Here is a 25,683-nt window from a genome sequence, read left to right as displayed (position 1 = left end):
GTGATTCAAAATTGGCTCCCTCATCTCTCCTCTAGACGAGGCTGACAACTATAAAAGGGAAGTGCTGGAGAGCATAAGGAAGGATGTTGTACTGCTTTAACTACCAGATAAACATGTCATTTAATCAAAAATATACTTATTTGGCAAAGAGCAGCTTAATGTGGTAAAGGGCAAGTTTGCATATAGAACACATCCAATTCTCCAAATTCCAGTTGAAGATCTCAAGTATTAACCTGGAAAAGTTACATTAAGTATTGGAGAGGTGCTGCCATCCATCACAGGACTTAAGCACATTGAACAAATGGTCGAACATAAGAATAGTCCCTTCCGTGGCTTCCAGCAACATGTATTCGGAAGCATTGTTGCCTCCGACCGTGGAGATAGATCACTGTCATCAGGGCTACTAGTCATTGACAGCTCCTCTCTTACACGATTTTGTCTAATCCTCTTTTTAAGCCATCCAATTTGGTCACCATCACTGCCTCACGGGGGAGCAAATGCTATACTTCAACTATGTGCTGCATGAATAAGTCCTGCCTTTTGTCTGTCCTAAATCTTACAATATTCAGCTTCATTGAACTTGTACAAGTTCTAGTGTTATAAGTAAAGGAGAAAAACAAGTCTGAGTGGCTTTCTGTTTGCCCCACCACTTTCCTCGGGAAAACCCACCCTTTACCGCTGAATCAGAATACAGTGGTACCTCGGGTTACAGGCACTTCAGGTTACAGACTCTGCTAACCTAAAAATAGTACCTCGGGTTAAAAACTTTGCTTCAGGGTGAGAACAGAAATCGTGCTCCGGCGGCGCAGCAGCAGTGGGAGGCCCCATTAGCTAAAGTGGTACCTCAGCTTAAGAACTGTTTCAGGTTAAGAACGGACCTCCAGAACGAATTAAGTACTTAACCCGAGGTACCACTGTAAATGTCAATCCGCAGAAAACCTGACTGACATTTATTCCAATTCAGTGGTAAACAAGGGGGAAGAGGAGGGCCAAGTGGAAGTGTGGGCAAGCCCTAATCTAAACTAAGAAGTCTCAAACACTGCAACCTTTCAATACAGTTAGCTACCATTTTGGAAGGTATTAATAATTCATCTTATATCAGAAAGTCTCGAGTGGCAAGTCCAACAAGTTACCCACATGACTGTAGGAAATGTGGATGAGATTTCTATCCTGGTCTATTGTACCAATTTTTATCTGCAAGGCTAAAGGTTTGGCAGCAAGCCAAGTTACATACATTTACAAGCATACATTTGAAGCAGTAATTTCCATTCACTCAATAGCAGTCCATAAATATTTATCAATGTGGCTTTCATTAACTCCATTTCCTAGGTATAATAAGGCATGCTCACCATTACCACCTGCAAGTAATAACACTTCAAAGCGCCCCTCCGAATGCACAGGGCTGTGGTAGCAGCTGAATGTCTGCCATTGTCCCATCCAGTCTGACTGTTATAACAATGCAAGGGAAGCCCTGCTGGATCAGGCCCAAGGCCCGTCTAACCAGAGGCAGATTTATGGGAGTACGCCTGGTTCACCCACACTGGGCACTGAAATTTCAAAACACAAAGTTTGCCACTGATCTTGCTCTCACGGTGGCCAACCAGATGCCTTTGAGAAGCCTGCAAGCAGGGCAAGTGCAACAGCACTCTATACCAGTAAAGGTAAAGGGACCCCTGACCATTAGGTCTAGTTGTGGCAGACTCTGGGGTTGTGGCGCTCATCTCGCTTTACTGGCCGAGGGAGCCGGCGTACAGCTTCCAGGTCATGTGGCCAGCATGACTAAGCCGCTTCTGGTGAACCAGAGCAGCGCACGGAAACGCCGTTTACCTTCCCGCTGGAAGCACTTTGATGTGCTTTCGAACTGCTAGGTTGGCAGGAGCTGGGACAGAACAACGGGAGCTCACCCCGTTGCGGGGATTTCAACCGCCGACCTTCTGATCGGCAAGTCCTAGGCTCTGTGGTTTAACCCAAAGCGCCACCCACGTCCCAGTTCTATACCAGTACTCTCCAGCAACTAATATACCTAGGTACTTCCCCATGAGGGAACGAACTGTGTTGGGAAGTGCAAAGCTGAAGTAATGCTAAAGGAGGCGATATATCCGGATTCACAGGCATCACTCATATCTAAAACAGCATTTAAGTGTGAGTAAAAAAGACAGACAAATGCGGTAGTTGCCCCGCCCCCCATACCAGTATTAGGCAAAAGTTCCCATTTCCGGTCTTTCGGGGCTTTGTCCCGCAGAGCCCCCCAGCTGCTCCCCGACCCTCCTTCGGGGCTTCTCCCATCCTTTCCCGATGCACCCGGCTGGGGCGCTGGCTCCGCCCCCGCGGCTCCACGTCACGCCACCCCCCTCCCTCCCTCCCTCCCTCCCTCCGCCGGGGCGCGCGAGCATCTACTTTCCGCTCCCCCCCCCCCGCATTCCAACGCCACCGCCCCGCCCCCCGCCGCGCTCCTCCCCATTGGCCGCCACCCCATCACTCTCCCAAATCCCACCCCCTGCGCCGCTCCACTGCCGTTAGGGAGGGCGCCTGAGGGGAGGCGAGTCGCCCGCGCGCCACGAAGGAGCCGCTGCTTCGGCACGAAGCCAACCGCCTCTCCCTCCGCCCCTCGGGGAACCCTCGCGACCCCCCTCCCCCTCCCCCTGGACTTGCCTGCCAACTTCGGTCTGTTCCCTCGCCGCCGCCGCCGCCGCCTCCTCAGAGGGACTCGCGCTTTCCTCTCCCGCCGCCGCCGCCGCCGCCTCTCTTCTGCCCGCCTCTCGCACTCGCGGCGCCGCCGCCGCCGCCGCCTTTCCCAACAGCCGCCCGCCCGGCGCTCCCGAGCCAAGCTGCCTCAGCAGCCCGAGCGGCCGCGCGCGGGCGGTAGTTTAGGCGGGGTGGGCGGGGCTCCCGCGGGAGTCGGCCGGCCAATCCGGAGGGGCGGTGGGCGGGCCTATGCAAATGAGGCGGCGTGGGCGACTCTGTGTGTGTGTGTCAATAGCACTGTGGACTTGGAAGGGACCACGAGGGCCATCTAGTTCAACCTCCTGCAATGCAAGAATGTTTTGCCCAACGTGGGGCTCGAAACCGCGACCCTGAGGTTAAGAGTTTTATGCTCTACGGTTTAAAGCTTTCCTGCATAAATTGTGTGTGTGTTTCCTGGAGATATCACTCAAATCGCAGCACTTGTTCTAAGAATAAAGCTTAGGATGGCAACTCCTGACAAACTCAACAGTCTTTGAGCACAACCAACCATTTATTTCACAACAAAGCAGCATCTGTCCCCAAGCTTTCTTCTGAGGCTGCAATCCCTCCCTCCGCCCCTAGAACTGAGCTCAAAGAAGCTTAACTTCCATGTAAGTCTGTTCACATAGGATTACGAATAAGGTTACGGGGAGAAGAGGGCAAAATGGCAAGGTAAGTCAATGTAAGAGACTCTTAGACCCATGCAATCTTTGCATAAAGGTAAAAGGACTCCTGACCATTAAGTCCACTCGCGAACGACTCTGGGGTTGCAGTGCTCATCTCGCTTTACTGGCCGAGGGAGCCGGCGTACAGCTTCCAGGTCATGTGGCCAGCATGACTAAGCCGCTTCTGGCAAAACCAGAGCAGTGCACAGAAATGCCATTTACCTTCCCACCAGAGCAGTACCTATTTATCTACTTGCACTGTGACGTGCTTTCAAACTGCTAGGTTGGCAGGAGCTGGGACCGAACAACAGGAGCTCACCCCGTCGTGGGGATTCAAACTGCCGACCTTCCAATCGGCAAGCCTTCCAATCGTTCCATGGCACCCACTGAGTCTCTTTCCTCCACTGAAATTAGACTCCAAAGAAGTATTCTGTTTTAACCAATCAAGTTTTGGGTAGCGCCCATGACCATTTCTCCAGTTTGCAAATGTGCACAGGGGCCTCAAAAGGCTGGCAACCCCTGATTTAATTGATGACTATGTACCAGGTCTCTGAAGTTATTTAAGCACTATTGCCACATTTAATAGGTGCCATGTTGCACAACCAGTGTGTCACATTCTTGCAGTGCAGTTTGGAGCACCTCAGGTACCATGACACTTTCAAGCTGTTGACTCAAAAGATATCAAAGATATTATTGGACTATGATATTACTATTATTTAAGTTTTTTCTTTTATTGTCATATACAAAATACAGTTACATGTTGGAAGGCACTTTAGGCTGCATACAAATGTCACTCTTTTTGTGCAATAATCTGTAACATTAGAAGATTAACTGCCCACCTGTTGTCTTCTTTGCTTATAGAGAAGCATACCCATTCAGATCATTAGAAGAGGTATATTTATTTCTTTTTTGTCAGAAATGGGCCTACATTTATTTCCAAAGAGCTTTACAGTAGAAATTTTTCACATCATCCTCCAACAGAACAGAACAGAAAAGAATTGCATTAGGTTTTAAATAATGCAGCTTTAGATGACATCATGAATTTTGTGCTTGTAGTCCAAATACTTGTAAGAGTTTTTTGCATTTGGGGAGTTAAATCATTAACAGTTATTCTAAGTTAAACATTGGAGATCAACAAAAACAAACATTTTTATTGTTAATGTCTAAACAGGCTTTTGCTGCTGTTTCTTCTTCAATTAGACCCATACTGTCTCCTTATTTTCATTTTTGGCACAATGTAATTCCTTATCAGTGGAAATGGGATCTGGAACTATCCGTTAGTATAAATAGATGCCTATTTGTCGATCACGATATCTCTAGCAATGAGCTCTTTCATTATTTCATTAGTACCACCATATATTGGCTGAACACGAGAATCTACAAAAGATCTAGAGAAAAATGTCAATGAGTAGATTGCAAAACATATTAGTACTTCTAAATAGAAATGTGTGTCATCAGGGACACAAGCCTGGATCCTGGGAGAAAACTGCTCTTAATCTTCAAGTGTGCATTGCTTAAATTACGGTAGTTTTTACAGAGCAATTGTTTCATCAGAGTCTGTTACATTCTCCCTCACTATGCTAAGCTTTGGGGAGAAAATTGTTTTTATGCTGTTTATTTATTTATAAAGATAAATATTTAAAAAGTAACAACAACAAGGAGAAAGTAAGATACAAAGCTAATTGTCATATTGATGATTACACAAGCACACTGTCTAACATTTATATTCTTGTTAATAATAACCATTTTTTATTTATCTTCCAGATGCTTCAGTCATTTCAAAAGAAGGTCTGGTCTGTCCATAAAAGACCATGTGTAGAGGTTTCCAATAAAGTTCCTTGCAAGCAATATCTATCATCTATCTATCTATCTATCTAATCTCGTTTTTTTCCGTCTATAAGACGTTCCCCTAATTTTTGACATTATTTTTTAGGAAAAAGACCTAGTCTTATACACAGTAATTCTTAGGAATAAAATGATGGGACCTTAAATGTTTGAAAAGACAACAGGACATAATTTTGACCATAGAGACAAATAATGTATCTCAAAGTACCCCAAAGGTTGGGTGATGAGCCATACATTACTTAACTGGGATCTTAAGTACCGTTCGTTGCTGCAGCTTGTGAGGTCCAAACTGGCCCACTGTCATCCTTAAATCATATTAATAATGATGCTGAAACATCTGCATGGCAGCACTGTCATAACAGTTTCTCATCTGAAGAGAAACTGGTTAGTAATTCAGTTCAAGCACCAGTCTCAGTTTCTCTAGACCTATTGATTATAATGTTCTGCAACTCTTCTTCTTCACAACCAATAGATAATGAAGTTTTACATTTTGGAAGAAACTGCCTTAATCCTGTTTAAAGGTGAGTGTTCAGGTTTCAACCAGTCACTGGACACAGAGAGGACACAGAGGCTCAATTAAAATTCCCGTGTCAACATTTTGTACTTAAAGAACACAAACATCATTTCACAGCTTTGTAGACTTAACTGGATAAGTAAAAGACCACTGAAACATCTCTCTTTATCAGCTTTTCCCAAACAACAGGCATGCCTGTGAGGATAAAAAGTAGTCGTACTTACTTTGCAATTGGATATTCCCACATATATCCCCATCCTCCATGGAGTTGCACGCACTGAGTAGCCACATTGTTTTGGAGATCAGAAGCCCTTAAACAGAGAGAAAAGTCTGTTTCCAAAGCAGTTGAGCTTAGATCTCTTAAATAAGTTGCACCACCATGATCTTTTAATAATCACCATTTTGAAATAGCTTGCATGATGCTCAAAATAATGTATTGGCTGTAGAAAAGGTTTCAAGTGCAGGTTGATGCAACATTTAGAGGGGAATTCAATGCAGCACTAAGGAGATCACTCTGCCAGGGAACACTATCTCCCCCCCCCCCAAATCCTGTTCTGGGGGTTCTCCAGACCCTCCCGAGCCAATCTGGAAGGAGAGGGGGGTACAAAGAGAGAGAACAGGGGAAAGCCATATTGCACTAGAACAAGACCTTGAATTGGCTTCCAGTAGTGGGAAACCCTTAGCTGAATCCAGCCCCCTACAATTCAGCAACAGCTTGGTTTTATGTAATGCTTTCCTTAGTGATAAAAGCACTACCTAGGCAACACAGTTTGATTGGTACTTTTGTCCCAGCGCTGAGTTTTCCATTCCAGTTTAGAATGTGCACACACACTCTAGGATCTTTTCCCATGCAGCAGTAAAAAGAGAACAGCGCTATCTGAATACAGCCAGAGTCATACTCAGTAATGATACCAAGAAACCGCTTTATTTAAGGAAACTAAGGATTTTTATTAGGGGATAAGATATGGGTGCCATGGGCTGCAGTATTCACCATGTGGTTATGACTATAGTTAATCATTCTGCACAGACAAAAAGACAATGGTGATTTCCTTTTCTTAGAGGCTAAGTAAAATTACTTTTCTATCAGGCATTTATACCCGAATTTCTTTTCCATAACTGGAAATACCCCATCTGGACTCTGTGTTTCTCTTTCTATAGTTTCCACAAGAGAAAAATCAGTATAGTCTCACAAAAATGTTTTCTGTCCTTCTAATCTAGCATCTGATTTCTTTCAACCATGTAGTTAATTCAATCTGGCATCAGTACAAAGTATTACCTTTGCTGTTTTTACTTGTCTAACTCTGTCTGGTAAAACATAAGTTAATATGTAACAGCAATAACAACCCAGCGGCTTTTTCTGGCTAATGAAAAATGGAGCTCTAAAGAGGCAGCCCAGGTCAGGATGTGTTATAACATGGCAAGTGGGCAACATTTCCGCCCTGAAGAGCCAGAGAGATTTGGGGAAATGCTTGGTGAAAAATACAGAGTCTATGTTTATGCAGCATGCTATATGGAACTACTTATTTGATAAACCTTCAGCCGTTTTGTAATAAGATCGTGTTATGGTTTCCAAAAGCCATTCAGCTCAGCAATTAAGCATTGTTATGGAAGCCAGACTTCTAATATCATGGTCTCTTCAAGCTGTATTTTGCCAAGAGCAATTTAGAAGCTGAGGTCAAGATGACTTGTCTACCTCAAAAGAGGAGGAGGGAGAGAAAAAGAAATACAAGACCTTCCTGAATAAATCAGCTGACAAACTTTATTCAATTCAAGGACTGCAAGTAGCCAACGCTGCTTTAAAACCAACCCAGTATACCCAGTTTCCAAATCTAAGGAACCCAGTAATTTCCAGTAATGGGCGCCAGAGTCTTTTATTAAAGGGGCCTCGCCCATTTGTACTGCATTGTAGTCATGCAGCCAGATTCTTTCCTACTTTCTAATTGCCTTTCCAGACTAGTTCATAGCCAATAAACGCAGTGTTCATTTGGTATATAGACCTCACCTCACTCATGGCATCATATTATTTTGAGGACAAGGCATTTTCCTCATCTAGAGGCAGCATCTGTGCTACTACAAGTGCTGCATGGGGTGTGACCGTGACTAGTATTCTTAGTGACGAGCAATCAAGAAACAACCCTCTGTCACATTCTTCTGTTTTCTTTCCATTTTAATTCCCTGCCTGCTGCTATTGTGACGACCCCCCTACATCCTGAAATATTCCCAACAGTGCCTCCTGATGCCTGGTATTTGACACCCACTATGGTGAATACTGAATAGGCATATATATTGCATTTTTAATTTCCCAGTGCACATTTTCTCATTAACCCCTTTTTCACAATAGCTAACTGATTTGCAGTGGAAGTCTAGAATTATCAAGGAAGTGGAACCAACCACTAAATGAATTTCTGGTCTGCGGCCTAGACCCCTTACATCAAAGGCAGAGACTCTCCTGCCATCGGTCTCACAAAACAATGCACCTCCATTAAGACCGCAGCTTTTGTTGGTCTCCAATTTCCAAAAAATATGACAGGCTTGATCTAAATCAGGAACCTAAAGACGTTCTCATTCTCTTTCAGAACTTCTTTCTCGCAAGGAACACTGTATTGGTCAGGCAAGAAGGTATAATCAGCAAAGTTAGATTGACTTTACTGATTTTATTTGCAAGCCTGTGTGTGATAGTCACCTTCCATTTCCTCTCATCAAACATTCTTTAAATACTTGGGCATTTAAATTCACTGCTTTAAAATGTATTTCTCATTAACAATTTCCCCTGTGTGCTGGAGGCTGTTAAGCTACCTCCTTGTGTTCCAATGATATTTCACAGGGTTTTGTTCTGTGTCCCCTTAGCTGTAGCAAAGTAAATATCAAGCTCCTTACTGTTTATATTTCTAGAGCTTGGCTTATGCAGAGAAGTCCTTGTCAGCTGGGCTCAGACACCCTCCCAAAGAGCCTAGAGGAGCCTTTGCTGGCAGAAGTCCAAAATGTCTGATAGAGTTGGAAGGGACCCAGAGGGTCATCTAGTCCAACCCCAGGCTGGCAAAGGCTAACTTAGAGGAGGGGTTTCACATTTCGTTTGTGGTGGCAGCCTATCAGGATGTATTTGTTGTTACTGTTAACTTTCTTGCACTTCAGTGTTGAATGGCCTCATGTGGAGCATCCAGACCTAAATAGTTGCACAAGTGCAAGGATTAGCATTAGCACAATGGGCTTCCCCCACCTCTCCTCCCCGGTGGGACTTCCAAATCTGTTCCAGAGGGCTGGAGGGGAACTCGGAACACTATTACACGGTGCGGATGAGAACGTTCTGTGGTGCAAGGGGAAATCCCTGTGCTGATTGTGTGATCTGCTTCATGCTATGTTGAACACAACTGTTCTATTTAAGAAGTAGTTGCACTTTCCTAACCATTTCAGGAACTTTTACTTCCATTTTAAAAAATCAACCCTGCTGTTCAAAATGAGCCCTGGGGTGTGCATCCCACTTCTCATATGCACAAGTATTTGTGCACAGAAGTAGCAAAATTAAACTGAAGGAAGGATTATGGAGACATTTGTCACCCCCCAGGACATTCTTCGCACCCCTGTAAGAAAGGCCTTTCACAGCCTGTCAACCATATGAGGTTATGTTCAACGTAACTGTTCAAAAGACAGAGATGTTATATGGAAAGTTAGATAACTTGTTTAACACACATACCAGTACTTGGCCATTGAAGCGGTGGCAGAATCCAGCCGTTTCACGGAGTGGAGCTGGAGACAGCTATCCAGAAACGTACGACCTACACATGTTTGCGTTTTCAGTTCTGCTAGCTTGTGCTGCACAGTCTTGCAATTCAAGAAAGTAAATGCACAGTTTATTTACCTGGGAGTAAGATCCATTAGAACTGAGCAGCACTGAAAATTAAGAGGGCTATTTGAAATGGAAGATCGGGTCAGTCACCCCATAATGTACCTCTCCTATATTTTATGTGGGTTAATGATCCATAGGCTGGCAGGTTCAATTCTGCTCTCCCACTGCACAGAATGCACCACCCACAAAGTTCCAAACTATTCTTAAAATGTACATTACATTGTGTACTCTGGGAAACATTTGCGAAGGTAAGCCACTGTAGCATCAGGAAAACCTGTGGAGGTGCTCCAAGGAAGCACAGATATAGATGTGCTACGTGGAAGGTGCCTGGGAAAACGGAAATGAGACAATACAGGCAAAGCTTCTGGTGAGAAGTGGATACCTATCAGTATTTTCCAAACTTGGGTCTCCAACTGTTTTTGGACTACAACTCCCATCATCCCTTTACTAGCAGGACCAGTGGTCAGGGATGATGGCAGTTGTAGTCCAACAACAGCTGGAGACCCAAGTTTGAGAAGCACCGCTTGGCAGAGAGAACAGAACCAGTATAAAGACAGAAGGCAGGGTGAGGTAGGGGAGAAAAGGCAATAAATTATATGAGGTTGAACCCAGATTTTGTTTGAAATTGCTAGCAAGGAAAGTATTCATTTCACCTGGAAGGATACTGTTTTCTCAGGGTATATCAGGTTTGTCGTGCTGTACTGTATCCAGGACCAATTCTATATATTTCTCTAAAATTTACACTTGTAAAAATTAAGTTCTTGAGGAAAAAATGGTGAACTGACTCATGCACATGCTGCTAAACTATGTTTTTAGTGTGATGTGGAATTCAATGTCTCGCTGTGGTGAACATTCCACCAGCGCAAGCCTTGCAGTTTGTCAGATGTCACCGTCTCCCCTTACCCCATGTGCCATCCAGGAGGTTCTCCCAGCTACCCTAGAGTGAAATCTGGGGCCAAGGAGAGGGGGGAAAGGCCGATTGCACATTAGGTGAATCAAACCAGTAGTCTGAAGTGTGGTGTCAGAGCTTGTCAGAGTAATATATGCTTTATGGGATTCAGACATTTATTATGACTTTACAGGACAAAGAAACATGCCTAAATGCTTACCTGCAAATGTGCAACTGTTTTTCCAAAAGCTTTTCTTTGTTTAACATAGTTTCTTGTCTCTTCAAACATGAATTCACAACTGGCAATTGCCATATCAGCAATCAACAACCTTTCCTTATGAGATGGAGGGAGAAAACATTCTCACATGTGCTCATTACCACAGAAAAGCTACTCATATGCACAGTTCTGTATTTGATATTCCCTGCCCTTTCATCACAAGCTAAATTAGTCTTCCCAGTCTTTAAAAGTGACGTGGACCAGAATTAAGCTTCTAATATTTTCAACATTCTTCAAAATCCCCACACGGTTCAATTTGGATATAAAATTTTTAGTCCCAGATCCAAATTGCTAGACATGTGTCTAGAATAGCAACATCAGCCCTATATTGATGGCCAAAGTGTGCAGCGTATAAGCACAGCGGGGGGAGGGGGGTTTGACATTACCACTTTGCATCCATGCGCCTGAGAACCTGTCCACACAGGGGACCTAAGTACATGCACCTCATGTGTGTACATTCTGAACACACAATATATTGTTAGGAGTTTGTGGGGTGCCACACACCCTAAATTCCTCAGGTTGTATATACAGTGGTGCCTCGCAAGACGAAATTAATTCGTTCCGCAAGTTTTTTCTTCTTGCGAGTTTTTCGTCTTGCGATGCACGGTTTCCCATAGGAATGCATTGAAAATCAATCAATGCGTTCCTATGGAAACCGCCTTCAGACCAGGTCTGGGGACAGTCTGTCCCCCGACCTCTTCTGAAGGCTGGGGGGGGGGGACAAGGGCTTTTCTTCCCACCCCCAGCATTTTAAAAAACCCCGGGACAGCGGAGGACTTCTCCGCTGCCCGGGGCGATTTAAAAGCCCCTGGGAAGGCAGGCAGGGGGGACAAAGACTTTCGCCCCCCGCCAGCCTTCAGAAGAGGTCCCCCCCCCCGCCTGCCTTCAAAAGCCGTCCGGGACAGCGGAGAAATGCAGCGCGTTTCTCCGCTCTCCCGGGAAGGCAGGCAGGGGGGAGCAAAGACTTTTGCCCCCCGCCGGCCTTCAGAAGAGGTCCAGGACCTCTTCTGAAGGCGGGCGGGGGGCAAAAGTCTTTGCTCCCCCCCCCCGCCTGCCTTCAAAAGCCGTCCGGGACAGCGGAGAAACACAGCGCGTTTCTCCGCTCTCCCGGGAAGGCAGGCAGGGGGGAGCAAAGACCTCTTCTGAAGGCCGGCGGGGGGCAAAAGTCTTTGCTCCCCCCCCCGCCTGCCTTCAAAAGCCGTCCGGGATAGCGGGAAGCGCTTCCCTGCTATCCCAGACTGCTTTTAAAATGCTGGCGGTGGGGAGCAAAGCCTTTCGGCCCCCGCCGGCCTTCCTGGACCTCTTCTGAAGGCCGAAGGGGGGGGAGGCTTTGCTCCCCACCGCCAGCATTTAAAAGAGGTCCCCGGAGATTTCCCTATGGGCTTTCTTCTTGCGAAGCAAGCCCATAGGGAAATTCGTCTTGCGAAGCAACTCGCAAACGGAAAACCCTTTCGTCTTGCGGGTTTTCCGTCTTGCGAGGCATTCGTCTTGCAGGGCACCACTGTATATATATATATGTGTGTGTGTGTGTGTGTGTGTGTGTGTGTGTGTGTGTAAATCAATCATATATTGTAAAGACATTAGTCTTTTCTATGCCTCATTGTCCAAAGGGAAACAGACTCCATGTAAAGCGCACCTGCAACGCCTGGAATCTTGCACCGCTCTTCGAGTTTGGAATGGCGCATAACAACAACGCATCATGAGAAAAACTGGGCGTGGAATATATGCATGTAGGGCCATATGCAGAAGCTACGTTCAAATTACGATAATCGGGGCAATATGTTAAAGATAAGTAAAAAGGTATCAGTTTTACACTACTAAGAAGTAGCTGTTGCCAAAACATTACCCCATTTGCCTCTACGTAGTTACATCCTTTTTTCAGACATTGTGAGATATCAGGATGACGTGATGTTCAGCAGGTGATATATCACAATACTGAAAAGCAGATATGACCCAACCCTACCCCAGACAGTGAGCAGAACACTGGCTGCCTCATCTCGTCTTGCTACTTGCGCCAGCCAGACTAGAAGGTGGATGGGACGGGTTTTTTTCTCATTTTTCGCTGTGCCAGCTCCAGAATGGAACAGCTGAAGATGGAGTCACTAATGTTAAACAACAGTTATCCATTATGCTGTGATCAAATGCATCTGCAACAAATCTACTCAATATGGTATCATAATTTGAAATCAAATTGTCCATCCACATTCATTTTAATATTAAACTGGCATGGCAAAAATCAGTTACATTATCAAACCATTTCTTAGGAAGCTGTGATCTCTTAAATTAACACACAGGTCTGTAACCCAGTAGAAAGAAGATCACACGTCAGTTTCAAATGCAGTATTTCCAACATGAAGCAGCAAAAAACCCACGCTGAGATCAGCAGGTGGTGGCTGCTGAAATCCTGTGTCGGAGATCAAATGTCACACCATGCAATCTGTCGCTGGCAGTTTGCTGCAATGAACAAGTCATGCCTTTGTGTGCCTCTGTGTGGTTTTATGTCTCCCCTACCTGAGGAAGCTCTGCCATTAGATAATAGAAGCCTTTGTTCTCCTGTCCAAGCAAGGCCCCAGCAGGCAGGCGGACATCTTCAAAAAACAGTTCTGCCGTGTCCTAATTTTAAAAAAAATCACACAGAAAATTTGCCAACACCATTTTGCAAGTCTGCTTCTTGTTCCCTTCATACACACAGGCTCAGAAGTCTAACTGCTGATGAAAGTTATAGCTCACCACATCCATTTCCTAAGGACCAAATGCAATGTAGCAGCAGTAGCCATGTTTGTCTCAAATGTCTGTCCCACCGCCAACACTTGGTGAGCCGTAGGGTGTGCCTAATACTTAACATCATGCATGGGGGACAGGGACAAATCCCACCCCTCCATCAACCCAGGTACTGCACTTTTCTCAGGTGGGCTCACTTCCATTACTGGAACAGGGTTGGGACATATATACATACACAGAGCAGGAGTTTGGGAAACTGACCTTGGGGAACTGGTGCAGTGGAAGTTAAGCTGTCTTCACCAATGCACCACTTTTGATGCTAAGATCAGGTTCCTGCCCCACAGCTCACTTTGTGTCAAAGGGGCAGACACATGAGATGCCAAAGGTGGCTGCCACCGCCATGGGATGCCGCTGAACAAGTAGCTTCTGGGTAAAGGGCTCCTTTGCGTGATGTGTGGTCCTGCACCCACCTTTCAATTTTGCTGTCTATTTTAGTGCTAAATAATACACTTCTTAATAGTTTTAGAATATTTACGTCATTCCTCAAGTTGCATTCATCACAGGCAATCATCAGAGTGGCTTTTCAGACTCCCACGACTCACCTGTGCTTTAAGTCCTATTTTCTCAAGTTTACGCCCTTTGATGAATCCTTTCATTCCTTCTTCTACCAGAAAGAGGCTAATGCCATGAGCAGGGGAACGGGCCTCACGGTTTGTAACAGCCACGACAATTACTACATCACTCATCCAACCATTAGTAATGAACACCTGCAATACAGTGGAGTGGGATAAAGTAGCTACATACTATTGTTATGACTTTCTTTGTCTTGGAGACAGGGTCTCTGTTAAGGAACTCCAAAGCAGCTGCAGCCATTTACAATGCAGCGGTGATTTGCAATGAACATTCAGATGGAGGAGAGGGGAACCCATCACAACAAAGCTACCATAGAATCAGCCATTCGAGTTTTTACTGGCGATTTCTCTCTGAGCAAACCATTGCTTATTCGTTTTATCTTGCAGCTTTTGTGCTAATTGTCTAGTTTAATCAAGATCACTTTGAATTCTTGTTCACAGGACAGGATACAGAAGAGACCCAAAGATATCCCACTGCCAAGTGATCCCCATCACAAGGAGTAAGGCAGACGGGAAAAAGAGGCTCACAATTCTTCCAATGCAGCTCAAGCTCTTAAAAAAAGAAGCAGCAAACCGAACATTAGCCCAGTCAGCACACTTAACTAGGGCAGACTTCTCAAGCTTAGTGCCCTCCAGGTGTTTTGGACTTCAAGCCCCAGACTGCAAAGCCATATTGCTTGGGGATGATGGAGACTGTGGCCCAAAATATATAGAGAGCACCAGTTGGGGAAGGCTGCTGTAAAGCCCTGTGGAGGACAATGAGACTTAATTCTGACCAAGTAAAGATGCTTGGGATTGTGCTGAAAATCAACCATGCCACCGAAGCCTGCAGAACATGCTGAAATTCGTTACAGCAATGTCAGAAAAGCCATGAACAAGTGAAAGCAATAGAAAAAATTAACAATGTTCTCGTCTCTTTTCCCAAACATGGCAATAAATGCTGTTACATCCTAAAAAGCCCTGCAACTTTGTGTGGCATTGTACTGACTGATGAAAATGTTTTGTATCCTGGCCTTCCTCCAATTTGCTCAGGGTCCTGCACATGGGGCTATCTATTCTCTCCTTACAACAACCTGGGAGGTAGACTGAGAGGTGGTGTTCCCCCTCCTCCTCCCTGCCCCAAACTTTTATCAGAGAAGAAGAGAAGCAGTTCAAACTAAAGGATCTAATAACAAAGCAACAGCAACCTGGCTGCATGCAGTTGGCATCCAGCATGGCATTTTCCTTGAACCCTGAACAATACACTCACTGAGAAAGTAAACTCTTTCTTTTTTCTCTTTTGCATTGATGTAGTCAAGTTTTTATTTGCCTCCTTGGTCCCCTCAGGCAGTTTCATACCAGGGAAGCCATTCTACTGCCAACTCTTTTGAACTGTGAAATATTTGCACATTGGTTACCCTGTCCAGGCCAACTATGTTAGAACACGAAAAGGCCAAATTCTTCAGATGGTCTTTATATCTTCCCCAGATAAAAGAAGTACAGAAGAGCACCTGCTAGGCTGATTGAGTTTTGAGGCTGCCGGCAGAAGTAGCCACATTACCTGGCAGCATGAATTCTCGTAAAAAACATAACGGGAAGCAGCCTGGCACTGCGTCTTTGGCAAAAGGTACAGTGGCAAGACCACCGTGGCCAGTTTAGAAGCCATTATCTCAAAGGGCTGTAAGATGAAGCCTACACCGAATCCAGAATAATTTATCCTTCCTGCACATACCTTACTGCCATTTAGAATCCAGTCACTTCCATCCTTTTTTGCGTATGTTCGCACACCCTGCAAATCGCTAACAATAAAACAGTTCTTAATAGTACAGAGGGAAAGGCACAGTATTTATTTTTAAATAACCCCAGCATAGATAGATCACACACCAGGGAATCTATTATATATAAAAGCAAGTTCTCCGAATAGTCACACAAACAAAAACAAAGAAAAAAGAACCCCAAGCAGAATCCAGAAGAGAGTTAGGCATATATGGGAGGAAATTCAGTGTTAACAAGGGATATGAAAAAATAGATCCTATTCTAATGGTGATCCATTGCCATTCACTCCTACAAGGGGGGAAAGTATTGCACTGCCCTTACGAACAGGGCTGCAATAAGGGCAAAATCTGCCCTCCGTAAGGAGGCTCCACTGTATTCAATGCGGCTTACCCACAGGTAAGCATGCACAGGATTGCACAGTAAGGGAGCAACTCTTTTTTACTATTTAAAACATTTATTCAAAGGTTACAATACAGTTTTGTTCGCTGCCATAATATCACAGAATGAGCAATTCTAAGGTCTCATCAAGGAGCAGTGGGACAGAATAGCAGAATCAGAAGCCTCGCCAGGTCTTGCCAGCCAGGGCAGAATGTGGGAAGGAGCACTTTCTCTTCTTCCTGCTCCAGTAGCTGGCCGGCACAGATTGGCCCCTATTCAAGTTATGGACCAGTTTAGGATCCTGCTCCACCTTCATAATGCCCTGTTTCAGAGCCATATCAGGAACACTACTGGTAATAGCATTCAATTAGCCATGGGGATCTCTGCAGAAGGAAGAGCCCACCAACAGCAGAGGCAGGAAGAGGTAAGCAGACAGGGACATCTGCTACATCCTAACCTCCTCCAGCAGCCTGGCTCTGGGGGTTCAGACTGCAGCCTAATTAGCCACAATAAATTTTTTAAAAGCATTATCAAAAAAGAAAAACAGGGTAACAAGAAAAATTAAAGCATACATTAACACTTAATTTTCATGTGGAGCATTTGCATCCAATGTTACTTCAGGGGCGAGTGCTTTGCTTCTTTTTTCATCTAGTCCTGGAATAACAGCTTCCTGTTGATAATTATTCTGCCTCCTGCACTTGGAATCATGTGCATATAATTTCTTGTAACAGTAGTAATGCTTTGCATTAATAGTGTTAACAGTTCCTCCTGTCTACACACTCAGAAGTACTTAAGAGCAACCTTGTAAGGTACCTAGCATTGTTTTTATACAAGGAGCAGAGGCCAACAGATGGTGATTTGCCAGTGGACTCTTAGTGAATTTGTGGCAGAGGAGAAATTAAAACTGGTTCCTTCCTGGGTCACAGCTCCATCTTTCGACCACTACGCTAGCTCTCTGACCTAGTTCAGCAAAGTTAGAGGAATTTTCTCTGACAAACTGGTCCACCAATTTTACCTTATACAGGAAGACAAAAGTATTTGAAATCTTTCAGAGCACACACATGCACACACACTTAATGGGACTTACTTTTTACAACAATTAATTTTTGTAATTTCTTGGCTTACCTCCCAGCACCAGGCTCTGTCATAGCTATTGCACCAATACATTTGCCAGCTGCCATTTCTGGAATGAACCTCTTAATCTGCTCTTTTGAACCATAATTTGCTATATATGGCATGACAATATCGGAGTGAAGGCTGAATCCTGGGCCTGTGCAGTTAACATACATTCTGAAAAAGAAAAAAAGAAGTCAAGAGATGTTCAAAAAAGCAGCTTCACATTGCTTTCAGGCTGATTTTTAAATATCAATATCGAAACATAGAGAAACCTAATTATCAAATTATTTTTATAATTCCATTGTTTTTGATATCTAAAGTTTTTGTTACTGAGGGGAAGTTATGAAGCTAGGGACTGGATTTACTTGTTCAAAATTATTCCTTAAAGTTAAGTTAAATTACACAATAGTGCCACATACTGGCCTTTCCTTTTTTAAAGGAAAAAGAGAAAGAGAGAGACCATGATCTAGGACTGAGATATACAGCTGCAGATAAAACATTTTAAGTGTGTTGTAAAGTGCATTACACAAATGTGGCACTAGATGGCAATGGTGAGCTATGGCAAATTTATATATATATATATGTGTGTGTGTGTGTGTGTGTGTGTGTGTGTGTGTGTGTGTGTGTGTGTGAACACTTTCACAGCTTTTTAATGTGTCTAGATTCCACCCTAGCCTCTCAACATACTGAAGGCGTGGCATTTTGACACAAATACAGATAACTGGAATCAAGTGCCGTAGGGGTTTCTGAACTGTACCACTGCAGTCTGGGGATGATGATGGAATGGAAAGTAACATGTCAGGGTCAAGGATTATAGCCTAGCCTTCTCTGCAATGTGCAAATTTTCTATGGGAAAGGATATACTGATGGGGGGACATTCAAGTAGTCTGGGGAGCATTTCAGCCGACATGCTGATTTAACATCTCAGCAAGAGCTGGCATAAATACATAAAATTACCATCAAACAACAACAACCAGATTCACAGCAGTCTACCATTTAGCATCAAATCAATGTCCTGCACAATAAGATCAAGCAGTCTACAACTCAACATGAGATCACTTTTTAGTAGTTGTCAAAATATGGACCCAACAGTGGCAATGGTATCTCAGGAAGGATGGAATTCCTTATCCTAAGTCACCACCACACATAGAGCTCTGAGGAACACACAGAAGGACTATGACCTGCAGTTCTCAATAAGTGGGTAGGCTGATATACAGGGAAGCTTTCCTTCAGGTATCTACACCCCAAGTTGTTCAGGGCTTTATACATTTCAGAAGAATTAGCAATACCCTAAAATGCTGCCATCAGGGTGCAAAAGGGAGGGGAAGCCAACAACAGTGTTCCCAAAATATATGGCCATAGGAAATCAAGAGCAAAAAGGTACTTGACATTGAAAAAATTATTTCACAGTGCATTTGCTACTTACTGCTCTTCCCAAACGACTGCTGCAGAGAAAAGATCCCCTCCAATGCCACCATGTTCTTCTGATATATTGACACCCAGCAAGCCCTGCTGTCCAGCTTTTTCCCAGAGCTCTCTGCTCACCTGTCCAGCTTTCTCCCACCTGCAAATAAAACAAGATTTGAGCGGAGTCTGTGGGATACTTTTTTACAGTGTGCCGGGCGGAGGCGGGGGACACAAAACTGAGGAATTGCTCTATAAAAATGCGTTGACTGAAAACAAAGACGTTTAGAAGCAAACCTATAGACAATACCAAGAGTTGAGGATTGCTTCTATGTGTCTGTACGTGCACATGCTCAAATGCTCAAATGTTATTCGGCTTTACGCCCATCATAAAGCACAACACAACACAACAAATCAAATAAAACAGCTCAATCATGTGCACACTCACACCTGCTGATTCAGAGATGCAAGATCTAAGCACTGGGGGGGGGGTGTTCGTTGGATTTGTTCCCCTCCCCCCCAATGGAGATACTGCTGCCAAATTAAAATAAATAAAGGAAGCCCCTGTCTTGGTCCTGCCACCCTCACAGGCACACTTGGTGGGGAAGCGGGAGAAGGCCTTCTCGGTGGCTGCTCCCAGACTTTGGAAGTTCCTCCATAGAGAAGCTAGACTGACTCCCTCCTTGTTGTCCTTCTGCCAGCAGGTGAAGACTTCCTTGTTCTCAAGAGTCAGTTCCCAAAAGCCAAAAAAACAGGCTTTGGAGAACTGACTGCAGCTGGTGTCATGCTGCTATTATTGCAATTATTGGTATAGTTTCAATAGTTATTATATACATATATAGTTTTAATTTTATCCATGCTTAATGGTTTTTTAATGATTTTCTATATTTAAGCATTTCTTGTTTTTATCTGTAGGCTGCCTACAGGGGAAAAAGGCAAGGTATAATCATCATCATCATCATCATCAGAAGTAAGTCCCATTAAGTTTAATGGGGCAAACTATCAGGAAAGTAGGTATAGGGTTGCAGCCTTTGTTAACCTGCTGCATTACATTATTAAACCAAGGCCCAAACTATATTTATGTTAAATGCATGAATGCACAACAAGGCGAGGGCAGGATTTTTAGTCACAGAGAGACCTGATCAGGACTACAGTGTGTGTGGTTTTGTTCTGCAATCCTTTTATCCCATGCCACTGTTCCAGCAAAGATACCCCAGTCCTGCAAAGTTGCTAAACACTGTAGGATGGAAACTTCCATTGGCAAAAGTATAATCTCTTCTCCTAGAAGAACCGACATGTAATTTAACATTGCTTCTAACAGGAGGTGGTGGGTGGGGGAGAATGGAACGAACTCCGGTTAACAAACACCGGACCACAGGCAAGACCACAAGATTTACAGTGTTTAACTTACTCTCCATGATGTGGAAGCACAGCTTCCTGGAAGAACTTTCTTACACTTTCCCTGAAGATGTCATGATCCGATGAGAAGATCCTCCGAGTTCCTATGTCCATTAGGGTTTTAGCAGAGGAGGTTTCAAGGCGTGCCGATTCATGATTTTCTGTTTGAATATATCTTTAAAAATAAAATTAAATAAGAGGACCTGTAGGAAAAACATCACATTTATACTGATGATTTTTTTTTTTAAGCAAAACACTAGTCACAATCAAACTACTTCTGGAAGAATGTGGGCAAAACTGGGAGTTATAAGAACACAGCTTCCACTGAAAACCTATTTATTTGTTGCATTTATATCCTACCCTTTTCTCCATGGAGCTCAAGGTGGTTCATATAGTTCTCCCACTCCTCATTTAATGCCCTGTGGGGTTCAGCTATGATTCAGACTCTTCTGATTCACAGTTTAAACTGAGAAAGGCTTGGTATTCCCCACGGAACAATTTCAGTTCCCTGATCTTACGGGAAACTTAATATTATTCACATTCACGCTCACTTGCAAAAACAGGAAAGAGCAATTTAATAATTCTGATGTGTTGCAAAAGATGTCAGCCACAATCCCTAAATTATATGAAACAAGGGTGAAATAATAACTAAAGTATTCAGTGCAACACTGCGACGAAGAGGAAAAAGGTGGCAGCTGCTGCCATCCTCTGGACTGGTTGTCACATTTATTGGTTGGATTACTCTTCTGCCATTCTGCCCAATGCAATTTACAATTTCAAAACACCAAATGTAGTCTGGTAAGAGTCCTCTCGGGCCAACTGGGAGCTGACAGCATGTGTGCTCCCTAACCATAGATAGAAGCAACTTTTCCTTGGCACCACTGCGAATGGATCAGCACTGACTGCCAATCTGCTACTGGGTGAAGTTTAAGTTTTTACTGCTCGAGTGCAAAACTCCTCAGCAGCCAAGGGCCTGAGGTCACCTTCAGCCTGCTTGAACTCTCAGGTCAAATGAGGCCCTCTTGTGGCCTTTTCAGGCTTGCATTGTTTGCTATTGTTCTCATTGGTTTTACAAATGCGTTTCAATCTATTTTTCTTGTTTGTACGTCTTGTTTGCACCTCATACTTGTTTGCACTTCTTTTCTTTGTTTTTGTGCAGCGCTACAATTTTTTTTGAATGGTGGATGGTTGGTAAATTCTAGAAATAAAGCATTATCTTTTCTGCACTTTTGGATATTAGTGGATCCTCCCCTACCTCTTCCACTCACACTTTCCCCTCTGCCAGGACCTCTCCAAACCATTCATCTAGCAGCTAGCTTGACTCAAACGCTCTCTGGACATGGACTGTGCCACGCTGGCACTTTGTACACCAGCTAACAGTCTCCTGGCGTGAAAGATGCACTGACTGGTTTGTCAACAGCATCAGAGAGAGAAGAGAGAGAGTTATAAATAGAACTTTAAATATTTTAAAGCCAGAGGGAAGAAAGAAGTAATTTTCTATTTTTAAACCACCAAGACGATGGCTGTCCCTTTAATAAATCATCTCTTGTAGTGAAATGATAAAGAGAGCAAAGGTATCTTCCAACACCAGCCTTGTCATGTCACAGCAACTATCTAAGCAGCGCAAAACAGGCAAGAATTGGGTCAGAGTTCACAGCTGGTTTTTCCAGTCTTACAGGAGTTCTGGATTGGAAATAAGGATACAAGCCACTTGCCTTTTAATTCCTAGGGCAATTTATTCCATTTGTTCCATATTATGGGGCAATTGACAATCACAATCAAACTGCAATTACTCCTCATCTGCACCACTTGCACACCCTCCAGCAATTAACACTTCCTCCTTTTTTTGAGGCTGGGTTTGCACGCTATCAACAGATGTGCAGCAGGCAGAAATTAAACAGGTGAAGCGTTCAGCATTCTTGCCCCTTCAGTTCTGGCAAAGACTGCGCCGGGGGCATTTACAACCTGTGGCAGGAAAACCCCTCCTTGCAATCAGGGCCGGATTTAGATGCAGAGGGGACCTGGGCTACCCCACTTGTGAGGCCCCTCCCCATCCCCCCCCTCACGAGGAGAAGAAAATGGAAGAAGCCAAGGATGATGATGGGTATTTAAAATTCTTCAATTCACAATTTCTCCTCTAAAGGACATCAGAAAACTTCGTCAAAATCTGTTTGTCTAAGTTTGTCACTTTCAATGTATACAATGCTCAGTGTGGACAACCTCTCTCGAAACATTGTGGCCCTTAATTCATTTTTAATTCTTTTGGGTCTTGAAAAACTATCTCCCAAGCAGTAAGTGACCATAAAACTAAGAAATAGCCACAAAACTGCTTCCACATTAGGAAAGGCCATCTGAATTTTTTCCTTGTATATAATTTGATAAAGCTCTGTATGAGACAAAGAGTGCTCTGCTGTGCTCTCATGTACAGGTGAAAGTGCAAAATATCATCAATAGGTTTCAGGTCAATATCTTCCAGGGGATACTTCCATCAACACCTTGCTGAATTTCTTGCTTAGATGCTATCAGAATAGCAAGAATGGAAAAACAATTGTGCAACATCACTGTACACAGTACTTCTTTTTAAATTGGCTTCAGGTGCATCTAATATAGGAATAAAGGATTTTATCCTTGAAATATACTCAGAGTCGCAAAGTGATTTCATGCTCTTTATTCAGCTCATAGTGGTGAGGAGGAATGAATGAAAGTCCCCTCACAGTATCTGCTTATATACAATATTTACACAATGGGCTGCACATGATTGGCTAATTCCGGAATTCTACTGTAAGCCAATCAGGTTGTGGATTCACTTCAATCTGGAGCAGGATTGGGTGGTTCCTGCTAACCAATCATACTGCTGCATTGTTCTAGGACCAATCAGACTGCTGCATTCTGAATCCTATTGTTCTAGGACTAATCAGACTGCTGCAATTTGGATCCTATTGTTCTAGGACCAATCAGACTGCTTCAGTTTGGAGCCTATTCAACTCAGTACATAACACCCCTCCCCTCTAAGTTCCAGTCCTGCCCGGGAGTTCGCATTCATAGTCCTCAAGGTATGCCGGCGGCCTACGTGTACGTTGCGGCCTGGGGTGTTCCCTGGTCCGGGCTCCAGCTTCTGGCTCGTGCTCCAAGGATGCTGGCTGTGATGGGGTTGTTTGGTCTGGTGCAACCGGCTCGCTCAGTCGTGGTTCTGGTTCTGGTGTCCTTTCGGCCTCACGGGTCCTCTCTGTATTTACTGATTCTGCCTCTCCTGCTGGCCCCTCCTGCTCTATGGGCCTCACTGCCCCGCTGTTCCCTTGGGACTCCTCTGACCTGTCCTCCTCCTGGGTTTCTCCCGGGAATCGTCGCCGTATCTGGTCGCAGTGGCGGCGCCAGCATTGCCCCCCATCCGTTAGCACCTCGTACGACACTGGGCCAGTGACCCTGGTGACTGTGGCGGGTACCCATGCTGGGCCTGCCCCAAAATTCTTTGCGTACACTGGGTCCTGGGCCTCGAAGGTCCGGGGGTTCCTGCCTTCCCCCACCACTACCTCATCCTGAGCTCTATCGGGGTGAAGGCGGTCCAATCTGATTGCAAGGCGCCGACCCATTAGTAGTTCAGCGGGGCTCCGGCCAGTTGTTGAGCTGGGGGTGCTGTGCTGTGCTAGAAGGAATGTGGCAAGGCGGTACTCCCAGTCCCCTTGCGTCATGCGGCGAAGGGTGTCCTTGGTGGTCCGCACCATGCGTTCTGCTTGGCCATTGGTGGCAGGGTGGAACGGCGCCGAACGGATGTGGCGGATGGCGTTCTGTGCTGTGAAGGTTTGGAATTCTCCTGACGTAAATGCAGTCCCGTTGTCTGAGACGAGAGTGTCAGGGAGCCCATGGGTTGCAAACAGCCTGCGTAGTACTCGGATGGCTGCGGACGTGGAAGTGGATGGTACCAGTGCGACTTCCAGCCATTTGGTGTAGGAGTCCACCACTATGAAGAATGTTTTCCCCTGAAAGGGGCCAGCGAAATCCATATGCAGGCGTGACCATGGTGCTCGGGCGGACTCCCAGGACTGGACTGGGGCCCTTGGGGGATCTGGGCGGGATTCTTGGCAGGCCTGGCAGTGTTTGACCCAGGCCTCTATCTCGCCATCGATCCCTGGCCACCACACATAACTCCTGGCAAGGGCCTTCATTCTTACTACCCCTGGATGTGTCTCGTGTAGGGCTGTGAGGACCCTTTTGCGGAGGGGCTGGGGAACAACGACTCTGCTTCCCCATAACAGGCACCCCTTGTGGGCCGACAGTTCATGTTTGCGGGTTGTGTAGCCGGCGAATTCTGGCCCGGGGCTGCTGCTGGGCCATCCCCTCCACACCCAGTCCAGGACCCGGGAGATGACCCTATCTTTCTTGGAATGGTGTGCAACTTCTTGTGCCTGAATGGGGCGGTCGGGAAGCAGCTCCAGGCTCATAACCTCTTGTGCAGGTGCTGGGTCAGGGCCTGTTTCCGGTAGTGGTAGCCTGCTGAGGGCGTCCGCATGGCCCATCGCCTTCCCAGGTCGGTGAATCAGTGCATACTGGTAGCTGGCAAGGAAAATTGACCACCTGAGGACGCGAGGAGACAGCACTTGGGGGGTCTGCTTTTCGGGGGCAAACAAGCCAAGCAACGGCTTGTGGTCAGTCACCACGGTGAAGGGCCGCCCGTACAAGAAATCATGGAATTTTTTTACTCCCTTCACGATTGCCAGACCCTCCTTGTCAATTTGCGAGTAGTTCCGCTCGGTTGCGTTGAGTGTCTGGGAAAAGTACGCCACCGGTACCTCTCTTCCATCCGGGAGTTGGTGCCCCAGGACAGCGCCAATGCCATAGGGTGAGGCGTCGCATGCTAGCACCACTGGCAGCCTCTCGTCGAAGTGTGCCAAGACAGAGTTTGAGACAAGCAAGTCCTTGACTGCCTGGAATGCGGCCTCCTGGCGCTGGCCCCACACCCAAGGAGCCCGCTTGTCCAGGAGTCTGTGTAGGGGCTCTGCTACCGCCGCCTTGTGGGGAAGGAAGGAATGGTAAAAGTTCAATAGTCCCAAGAAGGCCTGAAGTTCAGTCTTGCTCTTGGGCGCTGGGGCATCACAAATGGCCCGTACCTTGTCCCCAGTTGGGTGGACCCCTTCTGCATCCACCATAAATCCCAGAAAGTCCACCTGAGGCACTCCTAGTAGACATTTTTCCCGCTTCACCTTGAGACCCGCCGTCTGGAAACGGTGCAGAACGGTGCGGAGGCGGTCCTCAAACTCCTCTGGTGTGGGCCCGGCAATCAACACATCATCGAAGAAGGGGGTGACACCAGGAATCCCTTTAAGGAGAGAGTCCATTAGATTCTGGAATATGCCTGGTGCCACGCTGACCCCGAATTGCAGCCGCTTTACCCTGAACGCTCCTCTGTGCGTCACAATCGTCTGTGCCTCTGCTGTGGCCTCATCTACTGGCAGCTGTTGATATGCTTGGGCCAAGTCCAGCTTGCCAAAAATTTTCGACCCAGCCAGGGTGGCAAGGACATGGC

At 45.4% G+C, this 25,683-nt stretch overlaps 2 protein-coding genes and 1 long non-coding RNA gene across 8 annotated transcripts in view; 1 reads left to right on the top strand and 2 right to left on the bottom strand.

Moving 5' to 3' along the window:
* KANSL1L (KAT8 regulatory NSL complex subunit 1 like) overlaps window positions 1-2,856 on the bottom strand; it is a 30,367-nt gene extending 27,511 nt beyond the window's left edge. Inside the window, exon 1 of one of the 4 annotated variants that reach the window (XM_083472667.1) lies at window positions 2,653-2,856. Coding sequence is in view for 3 of the 4 variants with exons in the window: in XM_083472666.1 (XP_083328792.1) it covers window positions 2,191-2,286 (96 nt within the window). In the remaining variant the exon portion in view is untranslated. Of the gene's footprint in view, window positions 1-1,349; window positions 1,628-2,190; window positions 2,303-2,652 lie in introns of those variants that run through there. The other 3 variants (XM_083472666.1, XM_083472665.1, XM_083472668.1) reach the window with 3 other exon arrangements.
* Window positions 2,857-4,095: 1,239 nt separating this feature from the next.
* The window catches only part of ACADL (acyl-CoA dehydrogenase long chain), a 25,319-nt gene continuing 3,731 nt past the window's right edge, over window positions 4,096-25,683 (bottom strand). For 2 of the 3 annotated variants that reach the window (XM_083474273.1, XM_083474274.1), the window contains exons 2-11: window positions 20,176-20,337; window positions 18,787-18,924; window positions 17,370-17,534; window positions 15,823-15,889; window positions 14,082-14,246; window positions 13,270-13,371; window positions 10,702-10,815; window positions 9,440-9,567; window positions 5,973-6,059; window positions 4,096-4,777 (exon numbers count right to left, since the gene is read on the bottom strand). In XM_083474273.1, the coding sequence (XP_083330399.1) occupies window positions 4,684-4,777; window positions 5,973-6,059; window positions 9,440-9,567; window positions 10,702-10,815; window positions 13,270-13,371; window positions 14,082-14,246; window positions 15,823-15,889; window positions 17,370-17,534; window positions 18,787-18,924; window positions 20,176-20,337 (1,222 nt within the window). In that variant the 3' untranslated portion in view covers window positions 4,096-4,683. Of the gene's footprint in view, window positions 4,778-5,972; window positions 6,060-9,439; window positions 9,568-10,701; window positions 10,816-13,269; window positions 13,372-14,081; window positions 14,247-15,822; window positions 15,890-17,369; window positions 17,535-18,786; window positions 18,925-20,175; window positions 20,338-21,417; window positions 22,790-25,683 lie in introns of all 3 variants that reach the window. The other variant, XM_083474275.1, reaches the window with a different exon arrangement.
* LOC310693587 overlaps window positions 19,204-25,683 on the top strand; it is a 22,464-nt gene continuing 15,984 nt past the window's right edge. The window contains exon 1 of the long non-coding RNA XR_014519254.1: window positions 19,204-19,586. This is a non-coding gene — a long non-coding RNA (uncharacterized lncRNA). The remainder of the gene's footprint in view (window positions 19,587-25,683) is intronic.

This window comes from Podarcis liolepis (assembly GCF_965112155.1).
Source record: "Podarcis liolepis genome assembly, chromosome: 1".
Lineage (NCBI taxonomy): Eukaryota > Metazoa > Chordata > Lepidosauria > Squamata > Lacertidae > Podarcis > Podarcis liolepis.
The sequence above is the reverse complement of the archived record's forward strand: the minus strand, read 5'-3'. Positions and strand labels throughout refer to the sequence as shown.